Source organism: Condylura cristata, unplaced genomic scaffold, assembly GCF_000260355.1.
Source record: "Condylura cristata isolate star-nosed mole 26May11 unplaced genomic scaffold, ConCri1.0 scaffold00003, whole genome shotgun sequence".
In the NCBI taxonomy this organism is placed as follows: domain Eukaryota; kingdom Metazoa; phylum Chordata; class Mammalia; order Eulipotyphla; family Talpidae; genus Condylura; species Condylura cristata.
The window spans coordinates 40,460,492-40,480,962 of NW_004567104.1; the positions used below are offsets into that span (position 1 = coordinate 40,460,492).

Consider the following 20,471-nt stretch of genomic DNA (forward strand, 5'->3'; position numbering starts at 1 on the left):
AACTCATGCAGAAGTGGTTTAAGCTTCTTTGTGCTGTGCTTTTAACCCGCTGCGCCACCAGGGAGGGCCAAGCTACAAATATTTTATTTTGTAGACTGGCTGGGAAGTCTACTTTCAGACTTATGGCCAGGTAGGTGCTTCATTTTGCCACCCTTACCTTAAATACTATGTGCGTGTGTGCCCTATAGGAGGGCTCTACTGGGGAGAGGCACATTGACAAAGAAAGAGCAATGGCTCTGTGGGGCTGTATCTGTTTAGAGGCAACTGCAAGTTTTCTGGAGACTTACCAAAAACACAAAAGCTACTAGTCAATCAACAAATAAATACTTGTTATATGTGGTTACTATTAAGATTTTGAAACATATAGACATATTCTCCCTCTATATTAATAGAAAGTCATGTACTGATGAAGAAAAAAATCATACAAATAACCAGGACATTTACCACTTAGTGATTTTTCAGTCCCCCTTTCTCAAGTATACTCTTGTATGCAAATAGACAAACATGCTGTCTAAGAAGAGCAAGGTCATTCTACTTAAAGTTCCCTAAATTTCCCTCTTCTTTTATTCTTCAATTCAACATAGTGGCTAAGAGCATGAACTCTAGAGAGCAGTGCTTGGGTTTGTATCTGGTTTCACAGCTAGTGAGGTCACTCTGAGCAAGTCATTTAGCTTCTCTTAGTTTCCTCACATATAAAATAAGGGATTACTGGAGTATCTACCTTAAAGGGTAGGTGTGGAGATTTAAAAATATAGATATGTATAGACTTATCTATCATCCATCTACCCATCTACGCATCCATCCATCCATCAATCTATCCATCCGTGATGGCACTTAGAAGGTTGTCTGAGACGTAGCAAACACAATGTAAGTGTTAGTTCAGTTATCTACAAAGCCCCTCAGGCTTGTAGACCTTCACACACACCAACACACCCAGACTCCCTCCCCACTATGGCATTTTTCTGTCAATTTTCTCTTCTACATTCTTCATTTCCTCCATATAGACTTCTTTCCCTTATGCGAAAGTGTACACAAATCCTCTATCCTAAGTAAATTTCTTTGTCAAGTTGCCCAGAAGATCTGCTCTTCTGCTTCCCTACATCTCCTACACTTCACCCACCCCTCATTTCCAAGCTCAAAACATGTTGACAATGCTCAACCTTCCCGTCATTCCTAGCCCTTTGCAATCTGAGGTAGTGTGTCTTGACATTGCACAGATGAGACACCCTGTAAAAGAAGGGGGTATCTCCCACTCCCTGGGAAAAGTAGGTATAAAGTGATAAGAAATAGGAGGAGTACTTTGAAATAAAGATGCTGGTATTCTTCACAAAGGAAGCCTGGTGCCTTCCTCTGTTGTCAGATATTTTAATGATTTCTGGCATAAATCAACTTCTCTCTCCCAGAGAATAACTGGACATTCTGAGAAGAATCCGTGCCTGTTGGATTACGTGGAAAAACATATATTTGGATGTGAAGTTCTAGTAACCATTGTTGGGCTCCTAACACCATCACATCTATAATGAAGAAAAAAAAATTTTTTTAAAGATTTATTTATTTATTCATATAGAACTGGGGTACAGGCCAGAGATGTGGAGAGTGAGAGGATTCACCAGAGACAGAGTGGGGAGCAGAACAGGCAGATCGACGAAGTACACTGCTGAGGGGAGCAGCGGGCAGGTCAGGAGAGGTCTGCCTCACCATGTGGATCTCTTCTAGGGCAGGCAGGGATTGAACTCATGTGGAAGTGGCTTAAGCTTCTTAGTGCAGTGCTTTAACCCACTGTGCCACCAGGGAGGGCCAACATAATGCTGAATTTTTATCAAGTTCAGCCTTTTAAGTGTTTATTTCCAGGCCTATCCAAGAAAGATGCTAAACACCTACCCTAGGTTCTAAACTTGGTGTCACATAGCAGGGGCTCAGTGTTTGTCAGTCATGATTAGAGACGTTACCATCAAATACTTAAGAGAAACAGATAAATGTCTTGTGGGTTCTAACACCATTTGACAAGCAAACCCAGTTGTTTCCAGGGAAAGGAAACACAGAAAAAATATGTTATGCAATCAAATGTCTCTGAAAAATGTACAAATCTCTGGGATGCTTTTGCCAGTCTGGAAGGAGAAAAAATTCCTTTAGTGGCTACATTCCCTCCTGACAGTAGATCACATGCCTGTGCTGGGATAAAGGAGCCCTGTCTGTAAGGTCACCATGGTAACTCAGGCAGGAAGGAATCTTTTCAGTGTCTCATGCCATTTGGTCCCGCTATGTGCACCAACACAGAGCAACACATATTCCCTGTAGCACAAGTAAGTCCAGAAGATGAGCTTCTAGAAAGAACTAACCTCCCAAAAAAATCCATTTTCCTATCCATGGCACGGACTTTACCCTTGACATACAATCCACATCTCTATTTCACATTGTCCCTGGCTCCACCTGAAACAGAGATCATCAGCATTCCTGTCCTGTGAGCGCACACATCATTCAAATACCTGAGATGGCTGTTATGTCCTGCCTTTGTTATTACTCAAAGAAATTTTGTTCTTTTAATATCATTTCATATAACAATTTCTTACTCCCAATTGCTTTTCAAAAGAGGACTATTATTCACAGTTTGTCAACTTCTTCCGTAAACTTACTTGCCTCTACTCTATTTTTAACTGTGTCCCTATTTTAGGAGAATGTACTTTAAAAACATATAAATATAAAATAAGCATATACTCTATGTAACTTTTCACACACTTAACAAATATACTCATTAAATTAACTACATGTAACATATATGTTGGGGCAACATTTATTGTTACTTTCATTACATCACATGTCCTAAAATGTTATCATTTGATTTACTAACATGGTTACTTTTTAAACCAAGGATGTTTTTCAGCTCCCATTTTCCACTTCTGGTTTCATTTGCACTGTTTCCGGTGAACTCAAGTTAATCTCTAACCATGATGCCCTTGTCTCTTCTGTGTTAAGACCTTCCCCTGTTGCCTTTTGCATCATTTCTGGCTGACAAAGGGGTTATAAAATTTTACTTTCAGAAAATATTAGAGATGATGTGAACTCTTTTTGAAATATTAAGATATTCTTAGAAAGAAAATTTCTTATAATGACTTGTATTATTATTGTGTCATTAAGTGATTTAAGAGGCAGATTAAATACACTTTTTTCAATAGACTTAACACATTGGCCATAAAGAAAGGAAATTCACGTGATCAGTATAATACTAATTTCCACATAGTGTCTGAAAAAAATACCAGATATTTTCCTCTTACATGAACAAAGGAAGGTGGACTATCCACAGCAAGTACTATAATACAACTTTTTATGAGAGCTATGTTTCATGGAAGATACTGTTAAAATTTTAGTAGCATGCTACAATGCTATATATATATATATATTATATATATATATATATATGCAAAATAAACTATGACATGTCTTCTTTCCGTACTTGAAATGTTAAAGGAACTACATTGTCTTTTCTACCAGAACAACTTAAAATTGCAATCTCTGCTGAGCAAGTTTTAGGACTTGGTCTTTGTGACTGGATGGAAAAGACTTTCAAAGTCTGGCTCTGTTATGCTATAATCAGAAAAAGAGAACAATAAATGAGAAAATTGTTGCTTTTCATTCTACTTAGCATTTTTCTAAAACTGTCTTTTCTCAAAATCAGAATTACAATCCGAGAGCTGGCATAAGGTCACAGCAATAAGTGAGAAACATCAATTTTTCCGAATCCAAATTCCTTAACAGTGCAGTACTCCCCAGAAAGATTTTGCCCTGGCAGTCTATCAGATGTCACCAGCGAAAAATTTCTGGTTATGTTAAACTTTAAAAAACAAGTCTCACTTACTTCTGCTCCTGGGAAGATGGAATGGAGCTACTTTTCCCTGCTCCCCCACTGAGAACAGCTATGAAACCTGTACATTTGTGTACAAGACAAAAATCAAGACTCTGAAAAGTGGACAGAAGGCCTGGATGCTAGAGACACACGGAGAAAAGGCAGAAGTGACTCCCCTTGCATTTTCTTTTGCATGTTCATCTTGGATTTAGAGCTGAAAAACAGTTATCAAGATGGAACAACCTGGCTCATTTCCAAAGAACTATACCATATAAAGAAAGCCATTGCCAAGAAATTTGATACTATGTGATCATATTTATGAAGTCTTGAAATGACATTTTAGAAACAGGAGTGGGCAGTGGTTGCCAGGGGTTAAGGAGAAGGTGAAGGTAGGAAGAAAACAGGTAAAAAGGCAACATGAGGAGCCATGTGGTGTCAGAGCTGTTGGTGTCTTGACTGAATCAAGGTCCACATCCTGGTCCTCATACTGCATGAGAGACTGCAAGATGTTATCACTGGACGAAACTGAGTGAAAGGTACAAAGGTTCTCTGAAATATTTCTTAAATTGCATGTAACTCGACAGTATTTTCAAAATAAAAAGACTTCTTTTTAAAAGTGCTTTTTTCCTATAGGTGTTAGCCTGCACAATGAATCAACATTCTTCTACTGAAAATGTGGTGAATCATTTTCTATTGTAAAAAACTGTTTTAGCCTTTTTTTTTTAAATCAAGTTCAAACTTAAAATATTCTTCATGGCAAATATTCCTATAATTTTTCTAGAACTGGAGAGAACAAAGATTGTAACAATTAGCTAATACAGTCACTAAATCTATTATTGGATGAGAACTTTTACAAAGGTAGATAAGAATCAGTAATTGTCTCATATCACTCCATGCTCATGTTCATGCTGGTATTGATATATTTTTTACTCTTGCCTAAATTGCATATAGTTCTACAAATTTTAGTATCAGCTTTATTTCTTGTTTAATGAGTCTTCATGAATTAATTTATCTTTTTTAAAAAAGAATAAAACTTTTTCCATAACTGACATGGAGTTGCAAAGGCCTCCTTTCACTCTAAATTAACTTTTGTATTTTAGAATTTGCCCAAGAATGCTAAACCAAGCTAAGAATCACAGCACACAATCCCTCAGTTCTGAGCAGGGATTTTTAAATGTGTGGCACCATCAAGAGGCAATAACTTGTACTACCAGCACAGCAAGACCCTGGGGTTTCATAGAGACGAATCTGCTCTTAACAGCAATTGTCATAATGACCCTGACCTAGAACAATACTATGTCCTCAATGTGGAGTAACTAGATTATTGCTAAATGCTATTTTGTCCTCCCTGTTCCCTTCCCATCCAGCACTTCAAATGAAGAAGGGATAAAAGAGGTGGTCACTTTTTCTTTTCAGATAATGTTAGACAGCTGACAATGACTAATTCCTACAATCTTTACTGAGCATCTACATAAATGCCATCAACTCACTACTTAGAAGCTATAGAACATATTTTATTCTCTAATGGCCTCCGGAGCTCTGACCATTGACAGCAGTCGCATTTCTATTACCCACTAGCTAGATACATTTTCTTAGAAATGAAAGAATTTGCCTTAAAGAATAGCTTATTTGGGCATGGAGTAGTACCACTAATCTAATCCTGTGTTGTCTAATATAATACATTCTACGTTTTAAATAGATTTTCTTAACATAAAAATTTGAAATTACAAATGTGTTTCACATTTATTGCTTGCACTGTACTTTCATGCCGAGCAAGGCATGAAAGTGAACACCTGCAAAGTGACTGACTATTTTAAATATTGGAGCTAAGAAAAGCAAGACTCCACAGAAATAAAGCAGTTTAAGGCTATACTAAACCCAACAATTAAATCACCTGCTGCAACAATGGACATTCTGACTTAAAATCTAAGAAAGTCATCATTTTAAACATCCCTTTGAAAAGCCTGAGCTGCCATATCTGTTTGGCTTGTACAGCAACTTCTCACTGGCAATTTGACTGGCTTACGTCCCACTAATGCACTTTATTTTCTAATTAAAACTGGAGCCAGGATGTAGCAAGAGGAAGGGCTGCATCAGGAAGGTGATGCCTTTCAAGTCATACTGAAGGACAAAACAGTTTTCAACACAGCTTTCTTCAAATAGCAAACAAAATACTTAATACAATGTCAGGCAACAAGAAGTACTCTTTACACGGTCCATTCTGCTCCTAACCAAGAAATGCTGCCAAGCTTACAACACAGTTCAGCCTAATCCCCAAAAGGCCTTTTGGGGTCAGAAGTCCATAGGAATATAGACACATGTAGAGAAGTAAACATACCTACAGCTAGGATACCTTTCATCTGGCTTGCTCTCTCTTTTGGGTTCCCAATTTTTCCTGGTAACAATATTGAGTATTTCCAAGCTGGTTACTCTCGGTCTTTAAATAGTAACTGTGTCTCACCTTAAGAAGACTCTTAAGCAGATTAGTGAGCATATACACTTATTTGAGAATATCAGTAATGTAATTCTTTAAATATACTCAAATACACTTTTGTTTAATTTTAGGAACATTCTAGGTCCTGAGACTACATTTCTGTATGGCCCTGGAGCACACCAATTCTTACAAAGAATATTACAAAATGTTCACAATGAAGAAAAATAACTCATGTTCACCTTTTTGTTGACAATGGAATTTCTCATTTCTGAAAGTAAAAAGAAAAGTATACTGAGATATTTGCATTCTTTTGTACAGAGACACTGCTACCTAAATACTGAAGCTTATCACAGAATAAGGAAAAGTCAGATTGGATGTTATACGTAGGTATCAAAAACACTCACATTCTTTTCAAAAGTATATAATGCTTCCCATTCTCTAGACCTTCTGGTCAATAGTGCCATCTAATCTTGTCTAATTTGTACATATTTATGAATTTTATGGAGCTTTATTTCTTGTTTGGGTGGACATACACTGAAGAGCAAAGTAGTGTCTTGCTACTTACAATTCTTTAGTCATAAACTACTTTCAGAGAAGCTATTATAACAAAACACCTTCCAAACAGTAGAGAATTGCTAACCTAGACGTTTCACCTTTTCAAGTAGTAACTACCATGGAAATATTAACATGTGCTTGAAAGAAAGCCAACCTTACCTTCAGGGTGGTAGAGTATGTGAAGAATTAGGAAAGTTGATTCAGCGGTGCCTCAAGAGAGCTGGGAGCACATTACAACATGTTTGAGAAATGAGTATTATTAAGTGTGGTCCTACATAGTTTTACATGGCGACAATGCTGTTTATCAAGGCACCGCAGATGACTGTCACCAGCCAGAAAGAAAATACTGGACAGCTACAATGTAATTGTGGGAAACCATTGCTTCTCTACATTGGCACGCAGATGCTTTCCGCAATCAAACTAAACGAATACTCTTCAACAGCAGTAGGGTTTGTTCAAGTTTTTTATTTTCGTCTTTTCTTTCAAAAATGACTTGAACTGCCCTGGGGCATAAGATAGGCATTGCTAGATGGTAATCATGGTAATACTGAGGGCAGAGAGAGGGCCAAGTATCAAATGGTATGAATACAAGAACATCCTGTTTACTTTATGGTAATTTTTTTAGCTTCTAGGATATTTAGTTTGCCAAAAGATCAGCACCTTAGGCTTCTAGATGTACCTTATTCATTAAAGTCCCTTCCTTAGGAAATAGCTCAGAACTAGACTGTAACAACCACTGACTAGCCCAAAAAGATGTCACAAAGTCTGTAAACAGAAGTGCCCACACTTCACCATCTGGGACCTTCTCAAGACCTCACTTATACCTAGTGACTTTTAGTTTGGAATATTTTTAAACAAGCCTCAATATCTGGTTTCTAAAATAAAAAAGAAAAGCCTGGCAGTGACAAAAACAAGCTTTGGCAACTGAGTGAAAAGAAGGAAAAAAAATTATAAACTACACATCTCAAATAACCCAGTGGTCTATTTAATGGATTATGATACCTTATTATTAGGTACTTGGAGCTGATAATTATGGTTCAGTATTTGGTTCTCAACATAATTACCTTGATTTTTCAAAAATATACTGAACAATTTAAAAAATCCAGATGAATCAATGGCATAATAATCACAGTGAAACATACTCATTTTGCTTACAGAATCAGCTTAGTAGTCCTTCTTAGGGTCCTTATTAATGAGTTAAATAAATCTTTGGCTTTTTTGTACAAAGATTATGCTCGCTGTTTGACAATTATGCTTCTAAAATTTAGAGGTCCCCGAGAACTATCCAAATGGACTCAGTCCTGCAGAGTCAATTACACTGCATTGCTTACCAAGTCTAGTCCTTGGGCTGCAAGCCCAGATTTTCTTGGCTCCTGGAGTAATTCCCAAAGGGCAGAACTTTACCTTCTCTGACTTGCTGTTCTCTGAAGTTTTTGTTTCCTCACTCTGTGCTTTAGTTTTTGTTTCTGATTCTTCTTGGCCCTGTCTGACCTGGCCTTTGGCTTGTGCACACCGGCTGTCTTCTTTACCCCATGGGGGCAACAGAGCTTGGGAATGTAGTCTTAGGTCTAACAGCCAGGTGATCTGCCAGCCCTGTAGGTGAGGCTTCCTGGAGCATGTCTGTTGTCACTGTGTGTTTAATTTGTTGCTGTTAATTTCTTTGCTGTTTTTCTATCTGAGGGCTCAAATCAGGACCATAGTATGTGCTCAGGAGAAAAACAACCAGTCTTTTGTGACCTACAACTGTGAGAATGGAGCTTGCAGGGTTTTATTCAAATCTGCAGCTTAAATTATAGAATTTATGCCACCTAAGTTCCTTTTCTGTGTCTCTACATGAAAAAATAAATCTCCGTGTAAAAGTGAAATATTTTCCTACCTCCTATGGATAATAATAAATTAAAATAAAAGAACTCAGTTCTGGTAAAGCAAGAAGACTGGTTTATATATGCTAATAACATTTAAAGAAATTAAAAATTTTCAATATTCCAAGAAAATAACATAAAATTCCAATTATTTAAATGAGCTTGTCTTCTAAGGAAAGGCCTTTCTCATCAAAGCTGCTAATTTCAAAGCATTTTGGTTTAGAAAATAAGTTTACATGGTCAAAGTGAATCCTTACACAAATCAGAATGATTTAATTATCTGGCTTGTAAAGTTATATGTCTTTGTCTTGTTTTATGCAGTATAATACAAATGTAATTTCATTTAAAAAATAAGCTTTGATTTGCTTTTCATAGAGATTAGTTTATAAGAAGTTCTTATAAATTCATATTAGGTCACTGAAAGGAGAAGCTTACTTCTAAAGAATGCCTAAGATTAAGAAACAAATTTTTTTGCTCACCCAATCTAAACTATAATTGTGGCAAATCTTTTAATATTTATTATTATAACTATGTTTTATGAGGTGTCAGCTTAAACAAAATTTCCAATATCTTTAAGTATTTTTATCTTAAAGTGTGTGGAAAATATGAGACAAGACTGGAAAAGCAAATGTTGGAGGCTAGAGGAGGCTCGTGAGCAGACATGGGAAAAAGAAAATGCTCTTCCCTCTCAGCTTTGGTCTCGCACCAGAGCCTTGGGTGATAGGGAAGAAGACAGACGCTTGGAAGACAGGTGGGTGAGAGACCCGAGGGGAGGCTGACAGTGACAGCCTTTGACTTGTACTTTGATTTTTTGCTCTTTGCCTTTCAGACTTGCCTGGCCCCTTCTGCCCTTCACGCTTCCTCACCAAAAGGTACCTCAGACTTGTGGCATGTTTTTGCGCCTCAGTAGCCCTGCTTTGAGCCAACCCAGTTTGGCTGGATATTTACCAACAAGGGGATGGTAACTTCGGGTGTCTCATTGGGAAACTGCATACTTCCACTCCTCTTTTTTCTGTGCTAATTTTAATAATCTCTTTTCCACAGAAGGACTTAAAAAGTTGAAAATTTAAAAATTGTGGGTTTGCCAAACGGAGCTATTTGTGGTTTGTTTTATAATACTTACAAATAGTAAATATATAAAGAGATAACAAATGTAAAAGTTTTGGCTAGTTTGTAAAATATTGGGTTTATTAATTATTTTTGAAAATGTACTGCATAATAAATTGATTAACATAAACTAAATTCTGCCTATGCTTACAAAAAGTAGTAAAAGGTATTCTATCTAGTATACCCAGAAAGCAGAGATTAAGTATAAAAGTAACTTTAGTGCTTTATGAAATCAGGGATAAATTCCTGCATATTTAAAATGACTAAAAAGAGTTCCTCATTTCTGAATAAATTAATAGGCTTATGGTTTATTATAAAATAATATACTGGCACCTTTTAAAGTTGAGTAACAGGAAACATTGTTTTCAAGCATCTATGGTGCTGTATTATTTAAATGATAAAATCTACTTTGATTAGTATTTGATTTTGCCCCCCAAGATCAGATTCTAAACTGCAAAAAAAAAAAATTTTCTAAGATATCTTCTATACCTGAATGATTTCAAATTTTTCCCAGAGGAACTCATTGAAACATACAGATTTGCTCCTTAACCATACAAAAGAAGGAAGGATATTAGAAATAATTTGATATATTTGCTATGTCCCTTACATAATGATAGCACAACACTATCAAGATTTGCACAGGGAGAAATTCAGCTTTTCAACTAAGCTAATTTTGTATAGGTAGAATAAAGTTGAGAGAATACATACTTGACAGAATAATCCTGAATACATGATAGTGTTTTCACTCTCTATAATACATTCTTATTCTCGGGAGAAATACTAAGACCAATGCCTTATGCGCTGATTGAAGGTTTTAAGTCTCCTGACAATAACCATCAATTAACTATAGCCACCTACCCTTACTCTTATCAGTGCTCTTATCAGTTTCTCTCTTGCTTACCTAAATACTGTTTAAGTTAAAGACTAGAATGTGCCTTTAACAAAGGCAGTCTGAGCTGTGTGGCTAGAACTTCACCGAGTACTCTTTCCTCTTGCTAGTCATAGAACATTATCTCCTGAGAAGATATTTGGGAGATGAGTGAAATAATACTACGTAGCAAAGTCAGATTTTGAAGATTCCTTTTAGTCCAGAAATAGGTGATTTCATGAGATGTAGAGGAATAAGAATTGTGTAAATATACGTGAACTGATAACAAAAATCGAATTCATAAATGTCAGTATATGCTTTGACAAATATTTTGTTAAATATTTTGTTTTCTGATGGGGAAAACTTGAGCATTCTTCTTGACCTATCTTTAGTTGACTTAGTTGACTTTAATTTTGCAAGCTAAATGAACTTGATTTAGTTGACTATAATTTTAGAGGCTAAATGAACTTTCTTTTAATGGTAGCTTGTTCTCCTTAGTCACAGAATTCAGGAAGAAATATTTTTTTCTGCTCACTTTTTAATGACAATATTTTGCAAAGGCTCAGTAAAGATCTGTTCTCCCTTTTCCTGGGATGTTAATCAGAAAAACTATGCAACTGAGGTAAAAATAACAGTGTCATATTTAAGAATAGGTTTCATTTCACCAGAGAGGACAAACCTATTATTAATTAGAAAAGGTTATAATTTTTATATTTGTAGCCAATACCCACATAACTCTTCCCAAAAGTTAAAGTGATGCAGTACTAAACTAAAAGGCAATAAGGTTAGGTACCTTCCTAACCTATAAGGTAAGGTTCCTAACCAGGAACCTTAGTGAATATGGGAAAATAAAGGAAAGAGACATTTATAAACACTTACCAGGGCTAAAGATGTGACCTGATGGAGACAAATTCCTTGTGCTTGGAATGCCTTAAGGGGATTTAAGGAAGATTTCTAGAGGAAGGGAAGCCATTAAAATGTTCTCAGTTTCCTTAATAAATCATAAGATAGAAGTTCATTCTCTGCTTTAGCTTTTAATTTGCTTCAGCCCAGGCTGGGAAGAGGGGATGGTGAACCAAGAGCAGAGTAGCTTGTGAATTGAACTTATTCCCCTTGCTCTGGTACTCAGAGCCTTTCAGCTCCCCCTCTTTAAAACTCGCTCACTAGGCCCTCCCTGGTGGCGCAGAGGTTAAAGCGCAGCACTGAGAAGCTAAAGCCACCTCCGCATGAGTTCGATTCCTGCCTGCCCCGGAAGTGACCACATGGTGAGGCAGACCTCTCCTGACCCGACCGCTGCTCGGTTCAGCAGTGTACTTCGTCAATCTGACTGTTCTGCTCCCCACTCTGTCTCTGGTGAAGGCTCTCGCTGCCCCTGAGCCTCTGGCCTGTACCCCAGCTTGTATGCATAAATAAATCTTTAAAAACAAACAAACAAAAAAACTGGCTCACTAGTCCAAGACTTGCTTCCTGCCTGAATAATAACTAACACCCAGTATTTGTTGTGGGTCCCCATGTGCTGGGCACTGTTTCAGCACTTAGCGTGTACTTACTACAGCAGTCTTCTCTCTTGTTACCACTACTACTTTACAGGCGAAGGAGCCTCAGAGAGGTTGGTTGCTTGCCTAAAGCTGCACAGCTGGATGGCAAAGCTAGCTGTGCAGTCCTGGGCAGACTGGCTATGGAATATGCTGGATGCTTATTACTTTGCCAAATACTAGAAGAGGAGGGAAGGAAAGGTGCTTTTTAAAAAATTCTCTGCCTTGATGAATAATATTTGTTCAACATAGTATAGTGATAGATTTGTTTTCCAAATACAAAAAGACTTTTATATGCTCATTAAAACTTCCTTTGAATTTATGTCAATGAATCAAGTCCAAATATAGTGTCTTTTTGTGACTATGAAAAAAAATCTTTGGAAACCTATGGAATGCTACTTCATTAATTTTTTTTCAGATCTTTGTACATTATTTTTGATAACAAAAGGAACTATCTCACTGGAGCCCCATCTAACAGAACCACCTACAGAATATAAATTTCACTCTGGGTATATACAGTTGTTCCCATTCACTATTGTTTATTAGGATATTTGGAAACTCTAAGTACAGACATTAACTTAACAAAACTACTAAGTGATGCAAATAGTTATTTTCCTAAAATTTCAAGCAAACTCTGTCCTTTATATAATAATGGTTTCTGTCCATTATAAACCAAAGGTTGTTGTTTCATTATTTCACAATAAATTAACTAGTTTTTCATGTGACTTAGAATTTTATTCCAACATATTTTCCCTCAGTAACTAAAATACTTTTAATACTCTTATGTTTTAAAATCAACATTACCATTCTGAGTTGTCCCTCATTAAGGAGATAATTCACCATTAATCATTGACTAGTCAAAATAATCTTTGATATTTATTCGAAAAAAGAAGAAGCTAAGGGGCTCTCTGTGGTGGCATAGGAGGTTAAAGCACAGCACTAAGAAGCTGAGTTCAATCCCTGCCCCGGAGGAGATCCACATGGCGTAGCAGACCTCTCCTGACCCGCCCGCTGCTCCCCTCAGCAGTGTACTTTGTCAGTCAGCCTGTTCTGTTCCTCAATCTGTCTCTGGTGAATCCTCTCACCACCCCTGCACCTCTGGCCTGTACCCCAGCTCTGTATGCATAAATAAATAAATCTTAAAAAAAAAAAAAGCTTCTGCTTAAAAGAAAATGTAGTACTTTCGTTTCATTCATTATTGGGATTTTCTTGTTCCTCTTTTCTTAATATTTTCAATATTTTCCACAGTAAGCACAAATCTACATTAAATAGAAAAAGGCAACTCATTAATTTTGTGATGATAGGTGGGGGGAAGTCACTATATGTACTAAGAGACATGGCTGTAGGGAGTGTGTGAGAACGTGTGTGTGCGTGCGTGCGTGCGTGCGTGCGTGTGTGTGTGTGTGTGTGTGTGTAGTGCAAGGAAAAAGGCTGAGCATCAATTGCCAACCTTTTAACTTTCCAACTTGTTACACAAAACAATTTATTGTCAAATGCTAATGAATCATGGTTTCACTGATTATTCCTATTATACCATGCACAAGCAAATTTGATGATACAAATAACACAAATCTGTATTTCCTCATAGTCTTAAAGGAAAAGTCTGTAAGACTTAGAGGAAACAACAAAATTCACAATTACCTTTGTTCGAATTTATACTTGTGAGAACTTAACAGTAGGCACATAGAGGCCTTCAAATTCCCCATGTGTGACTAATAGGATCTGGGAAGAATGACAGTGGGAGAAATGCTAGAAAGAGACAGCAGCAGTGATGCGCATGGAAATTTTACATGCATACACATCCTTGGAGTTTGCTATCAAGAAGCTGTTCTATGAAACTGAAGGCAAGTGAGATGAAGATTACCAGTCGTTCCATCTCCTGCTCCCTGAGTCTCTCTTCCCTCTGACGGCGGTGATAATCCATCAGGTTGTCCTGTCCTGAAATGGAGCTGATGCTGCTTTTCCGTTCCCGAAGGACAGGCTGAGGGGTTCCCGAGGCCTGCCTGAGGCTCTCCAAATCGGCATCGTCCAACTCGACAGATCCACAAGAGAAGTTTCTCCTGGTACCAAATGCTCTGTCTGAATCTCCAGGAGGAAACAGAGGCACTGGGCTAGTCCCAGAGTAGGAAGCCCTGTCAAGGTCATCAGAGGCACAAGAGGAGGTGGAGGCCAGAAGCATCTTTCGAGCCACTCGGGGACTTGCAGGGACACTGAGGGTGGAACTTGCATAAGGATTGCCCTCAGACACAGAGGTTTTGTAGGGCAAAGCCCCTGAGCTCAAAGAAGAAAAGTTCAGGTAATTGTCATTGTCTATAATGCTATGAGGTAGATCCTTTTCCCCCAGTTTCATCCGCTTGGAATTACCCAGAGAGTTTCTTGGAGGCAAACTGAGAGGTGTCAGCTGATGCTCGTTGGCCCGGTACAGCCTGGGGAGGGACCGGCTATAGGCGCCCATGTGACTCAGGCTGCTGCCTGAGTACTTCCTAGTTCTTAAGCTGATGTTTTCTGACGCTGGCTCCTTGTGTCTTGTCAACTTGGGCTGAAGGGTCAGGTTGTCCTGGATGCTCATTTTCCTGGCTTGCTTTGGGCTGGAAGGCATGCTGGCTGCTCCAGATCTGCTGATGGGAGAGGAGCCAGTGTCACTCAGGGAACTTCCATTCCACATGGCCAGGAGTGAGCCAGACACCTTGCGGCCTTCCAGCCCTCCGAGAAAGTAGACGTTGTCATGTGACTTATTCCTTGAGCTATATTTGGAATAGGGTGGCTTCTCAGAGAGTCTCAAGGACCTTTCACTGTCCCGGCCAGCATAATGATCAAAGTCCACTCTCCCAACGGAATACCCACTGAGGGACTGTGAATTACCCAGTAAAGGACCGGGAGATTTCATGGAAATACTCCTGTCAGTTCCATCACAGGAGAACTGCTTGCTTCCCTGTGTTTTGGCCAAGGAGGGGCTACTTCTGACGCTGGTTCCCAGAGGAGAAGGGCTTCTCTTAGCAGGCACAGATTGTGAGACGGTTAAATAAGACCCAGAATAGTCTCCATTGGCTTTAAATCTCAGACTGGAAGAATATTTCTTTGGACTTAGACTCTCCATTATGTTTTGGGAATCGTTCTCAAGGGGATTCGTTAAGAAGTTTGCCTCTAAGCTACTGTTTTGTAAATCCAGCTCTTTTTGTATGTGGCTATCCTCTGCCATAATCTTGTCGGAATCTATAAAAGAAACAACAGAAAGTTTTACTTATCAAAAATGACTTTAAAAGGCCAGCCACTTGTCAGCGTAGTCTTGCAGTCTGGCCCAATGTAATTAACAGACACAAACTCTGTTATGTAATAAGCCCAGTAAAACCATACTGTAAAACTATGACAAAAGCCCACTGATCTGGAGTGGTTTTTATACAAAAGAAAAATAATTTGAGAGGACATCAATGACATTTGACAGAACAAATCCCTAATCAAGTACAGGTGCAGGATTAGGCTGATACATAAAAAGGCCAGTTCCCCTTTAGGATTCTAGCAGGACCACCTGCTTCCTGAGTACCCTGCAAACATCCAAAGGGGGTGATGCAATGAACCTTCCTTTAGATGTCTCTGCTAGAATCATTAAGTTGGCAGAAGTCAAGTCCTAAGGAAACAAAACTCTAGCAGAGGGGAAAAAATGTTAGTTGGACAATGGTCAATACCATGAATGTCAGATAATGACTCTTTAAAAGGGGGCTTTGAGAATTATCTTCTCAACAAAAAGACTTAATAAAGCTCCTGTACTCACGAGAAAAAAAGCAGGTAAATAACAGACCAAAGAGTTTTTCCCATACCAGAGTAAGGGTGAAGTCTTTAAATCTTAATCCTGATGTATCTTTCAAATTCCCAGGAACCCCAGATGTAATACATTCATCTTGATCTCAAACTCGTTCCTCTAGTGGTAACACCTTTCCTCTCTTTGGCTTCTATCTGAAGTCACCACTCTTCAATATTCTATATTCCATGATTCTAAAAAATGTATGCAGCCCTAAGATAGGTTTCAAACTCTAGTTTGAACAAATTACGAAACTAAAGATTCAATCTGTGAACATATCTTTTAATTACAAATTATCACTGCAAACATGAAGGTTTATTCTAACTGATAAAGGCTTTCTTTTTATCATCATCAAAGTGAAAACACCACTTAAGCATGCCCATTGACTCAGGTGCTGTTAATATTGTCCTCCAACTCCTCAGACACTAGTTATTACATCCCCGGCCTGTATAATCTATCACTTATGTTTAGCCAGCAATTTCATAGTGTTTTTATCTCTGTAACCAGGCCACACACTTAAGGAAGAGGATATGTCTAGTAATTCTTGCTTATCTTCCATTCCTCCTGATCCCACAAATTGAAGGTTCTCACACTGCCTCCAAAGACTTCAGGTGCCTATCAAAAGCCCAAGTTGCTACCTATATTTCTGACCCACTGGCAATAAATCAAAGGTTGCCAAGACACCTACCTCAGGTTTGAGTAATTTGCTAGAGTGGCACACAGAACTTAGAAAGTTAATATAGTCACTTGATCACTTATTTAATTTAAAGGAACTAACTCAAGAATAAACCAGAAGTAAGAGGTGGGCAAGGTATGGGAAAGGCTAAGAGCCCTCTCCAAGTGTACAAATCTTCACAGGTTCTTCAACCTGAGAACTCTCTGAAGTCACCTCATCTTGGCTTTTTTTTTTTTTAAAAGATTTATTATTTATTTATGCATACAAAACTGGGGTACAGGCCAGAGGTGCAGGGGTGGTGAGAAGATTCACCAGAGACAGAGTGGGGAGCAGAACAGGCAGATTGTCAAAGTACACTGCTGAGGGGAGCTTCGGGCAGGTAAGAAGAGGTCTGCCACACCACGTGGATCACCTCCGGGGATGGGAATCGAACTCATGCTGATGTGGCTTTAACCTCTCAGTGCTGTGCTTTAACCCAATGCGCCACCAGGGAGGGCCCCCCTTGGCTTTTTATGGAGGCTTTCATAGTGGTGACTGACTTACTCACTGGCCACTGGTACTGAGTTAACCTCTAGCCCTTTTCCCCTGTCTCCACCCCTGAGGTCAGAAAGTAGGTGAGACTGGAAGTTCCATCTCTCTAATCACAGAGTTGCTTCCCCTTGGAAACCAGCTCCCAACTTCAGGTGTTTTCTAAAACTGACTTTTATTAACCTAAAAAGAGATAATCTTTATCACTCACAACACATAGAAAATTCCAGGGCTTTAGGGAGTTGTGAACTGTACATGAAAACCAAACTGGCATGGGAAATATATTTTGGTTAGCTGACTGATCAAATGTGTATTTCTTATAAATCACAAATTCACAGGCAAAAATGTTAAATAGGCACAGTTAACTATTTCATATATAATGCATTACAGAAAACTACAAAATTAAACATAACATAACATCTTCCTTAATATAAAGGGAACAAAGTCATAACTGTTCAGAAATTTGCTAAACATACCTTGGACAATATTAGTGTCCTTATTTATTTATTTGGAAAAATGTAGTTACTAGGGTAGTTCATTATTTGAAGTGGTCCTGTATATTATATGAAAAAAACATTAAAATCTCCAAGTAGTTGTAGGTACTTCATTTATTAAATAGATACCAAGTGCCTATCACACATCAGACAATGAATTGGCAGCTGTAAACATTATTGACAATTATTCTTGTTTTCCTCCTTTCAGAAACTACAGAGTTGCCCTTCCTCATTCCTGTGGCATTAGGTATGGCTATGTCCCTTGCTTTGATCAATGAAATACAAGAGTGACAGGTTTGTTCCAAAATGAAACCTCAAGAACTAAAGCATGATTATGGCCATCCCTCTGCAAGACGATTAGATGAAGCTCCACCAATGGAGGCTGTTAGCCTGCGCCCCTCCAAGAGGGTAACTTGAAACAAGGGCCTTGCCAACTCGCCAAGTCTCAGCACTAAGTCTTAGGAATCCCTTCTTAACCAGCAAGATGTTAGTCTTCATTAAATTGCCCCCCCGAAGCCACCCTCTGCGGTTGGCACTGAGGACATAGTCAAAGACACCACGGCCTGCCTTTGAACAGCTTACAGTCCAAAGGGAAAGTTTTACACATCAACAAGTGATTGTACACAGTTGAGAGGCTCAGGGGAGAATAGATTGACAAACTGGTAAAACACAGATGGGTGTTACCCAACAGATGTGGCAGTCTGAGGATGATACTGCAATACAAAGAAATGACAAGAAGGTTAAGTCTTTCGGAAGAAAAGGGATCTGATGGGTATTAGTCAATGATAACAACATCATTTCCACACCTAAAATTTAGGAATTTTAATGGACATAAACAAAATCCCAAGCCCATTTGAAGTCTGACTATTGGTATATTCAGTAAACTTCCTGTCTCTGACAAAACATGTAACAAAAATTGTGTAGGAAATGCAACAGTTGTTTTCTATGCCATAATCCTTAAGTATCTAGGATGTAAGTCTCCTAGGCTAAATTGCATTTTTAAATCATATATAACTGCCATAGCCATTGAAATCCTTCCCTGTTCCAGCACTGTGTAAGGAGGAGGGGCCTAGCACTAATGTCTGCCCTACAGTGGCTAAAATTGCACAACAAACCTCCAACCATTTGGGATGGTACAGGCAAGGATTAAAAAAAAAAAATTAAAAACTCCATAAAGGAGGTGTTAAAATGCAAAAGAATTAGAATTAAAGCCCTGAGTGTGAAATGCATGGTTTGAAAACTACCTATACCAAATGGGAAGTAGCAGGAAGTTAGCCAGAAATCATGTTTCCACAATGGGCAGAGCCAGACATCCAGAAAGCGAGCCAGAGCAGATGTGATCAGGGGGAAATCAAAGCTGTGCACTGAACCCATACTCTGTATTTCAAATATTTACTTCCATAGAACAGACTCAAAGAGTTTATCATCTCATCTCAGAATGAACTTAAAAGTTTAGTTTTTGACAGAGATGATAAAATGCATTATATTAGAACCTGTATGCTGCTGCAAATGCTACTTAATTACCCAAATATTGCCAAATCGCTTCATCTTTATTTGGGTCAATAAAACCAAGTGTTCTCAAACTACTACAGATTTCTTACCACCTTACAAAGTGTTTTTCTAACTCAATATATACATATAATACATATATATATATATGTAATTACTGAAGCAGCTTGTTTCACCAGAATGTAAAATATTTCTAAGTAGCAGGGGCTGAGAGATCAGCTTAACAGTTGCTATAAGAGAATTACAATTATCTCCATAAGAGAAATAGGGCTGCAACGATTCTACACCATACACATTCAGAGAAGGTTATAAGCAATTTGAATAAACATTACAGAAAAATTTTAAAGGGATCTTCTTAATTTATATTTCAATTTTCAAATTAATCCACCTCAATCTATCCTTCTTTGTGACCCCAGGAGTAATCGTGGCCACTGATATATCTCTCCTTCACGACTTCCAGAATATTCTTTACATTCCAAGTAAGATCACATCAGTAGAGGCACAAAAATGGGAAAAGCACAGCAAAATGTATACCAGTAATTAACTCATCACACCTTCTCCCCGTTGAACCGATGTTTACATTTCAAAGGCATCTGTAACCCATCACAAACCAGAGTCCAAAATACTATGTACAATTAGTATTTTGAGAGAGAGAGCACATTCATATAACTTTCATTAGAGTCATCACTGTTATTTTATTATTAGTTATTTTTGTTAATCTCTACTGTACCTAATTTAGAAGTTAAACTTTATGATAGAGCTGTATCTGTAGGAAGGGAAACAACATACAACTGCATACATATATATGGGGTTCAGTATTATCTGAGGTTTCAGGCATCCACTGGGGAGTCTTAGCACATATCCTGAGGGTGAGGACTAGCAGATCTACTGTCAGTGAGGCTAGGGATGTGGACAAGCATAGCAGAGGCAGGAGGGCACAATGGAAGGGCTTGGGGTTAATTCCCCAGCAATGAGGGAGCACTGGTGTGAGGGGAACACTGGAGACTACTGCATGAGACTACAGCTGAGTTCAGAAAAAGGAAGAAGGTGGAGAAATGAGGCGAGTAAGAGAGAGCACCACAAGAGGCATCTCCGAAGTGACCAGCTTGGAGGAGGAGGTGGGGGAGCAAGGGCTGTGCTAGCGTGTAAGCCAAGAGGCAAAGAAGACGTCAAGGTTCACTGCCTGGCTTCTTGATCTGCGCCAGAGTATTTATTTTGAGTTTCCTATACATCATGTAAACAAAAAAAGTCTCAGTGAAATGACAA

General features: G+C 38.4%; 1 protein-coding gene across 8 annotated transcripts in view; it reads right to left on the reverse strand.

Annotated features, from left to right (window-relative positions):
• Nucleotides 1-20,471, reverse strand: part of PHLDB2 (pleckstrin homology-like domain, family B, member 2) — an 87,138-nt gene that overhangs the window by 56,841 nt on the left and 9,826 nt on the right. For 7 of the 8 annotated variants that reach the window (XM_012734079.1, XM_012734091.1, XM_012734097.1 and 4 more), the window contains exon 2: nucleotides 14,067-15,415. In XM_012734079.1, coding sequence (XP_012589533.1) covers nucleotides 14,067-15,401 — 1,335 coding nt within the window. In that variant the 5' untranslated portion in view covers nucleotides 15,402-15,415. Of the gene's footprint in view, nucleotides 1-14,066; nucleotides 15,416-20,471 lie in introns of those variants that run through there. The other variant, XM_012734101.1, reaches the window with a different exon arrangement.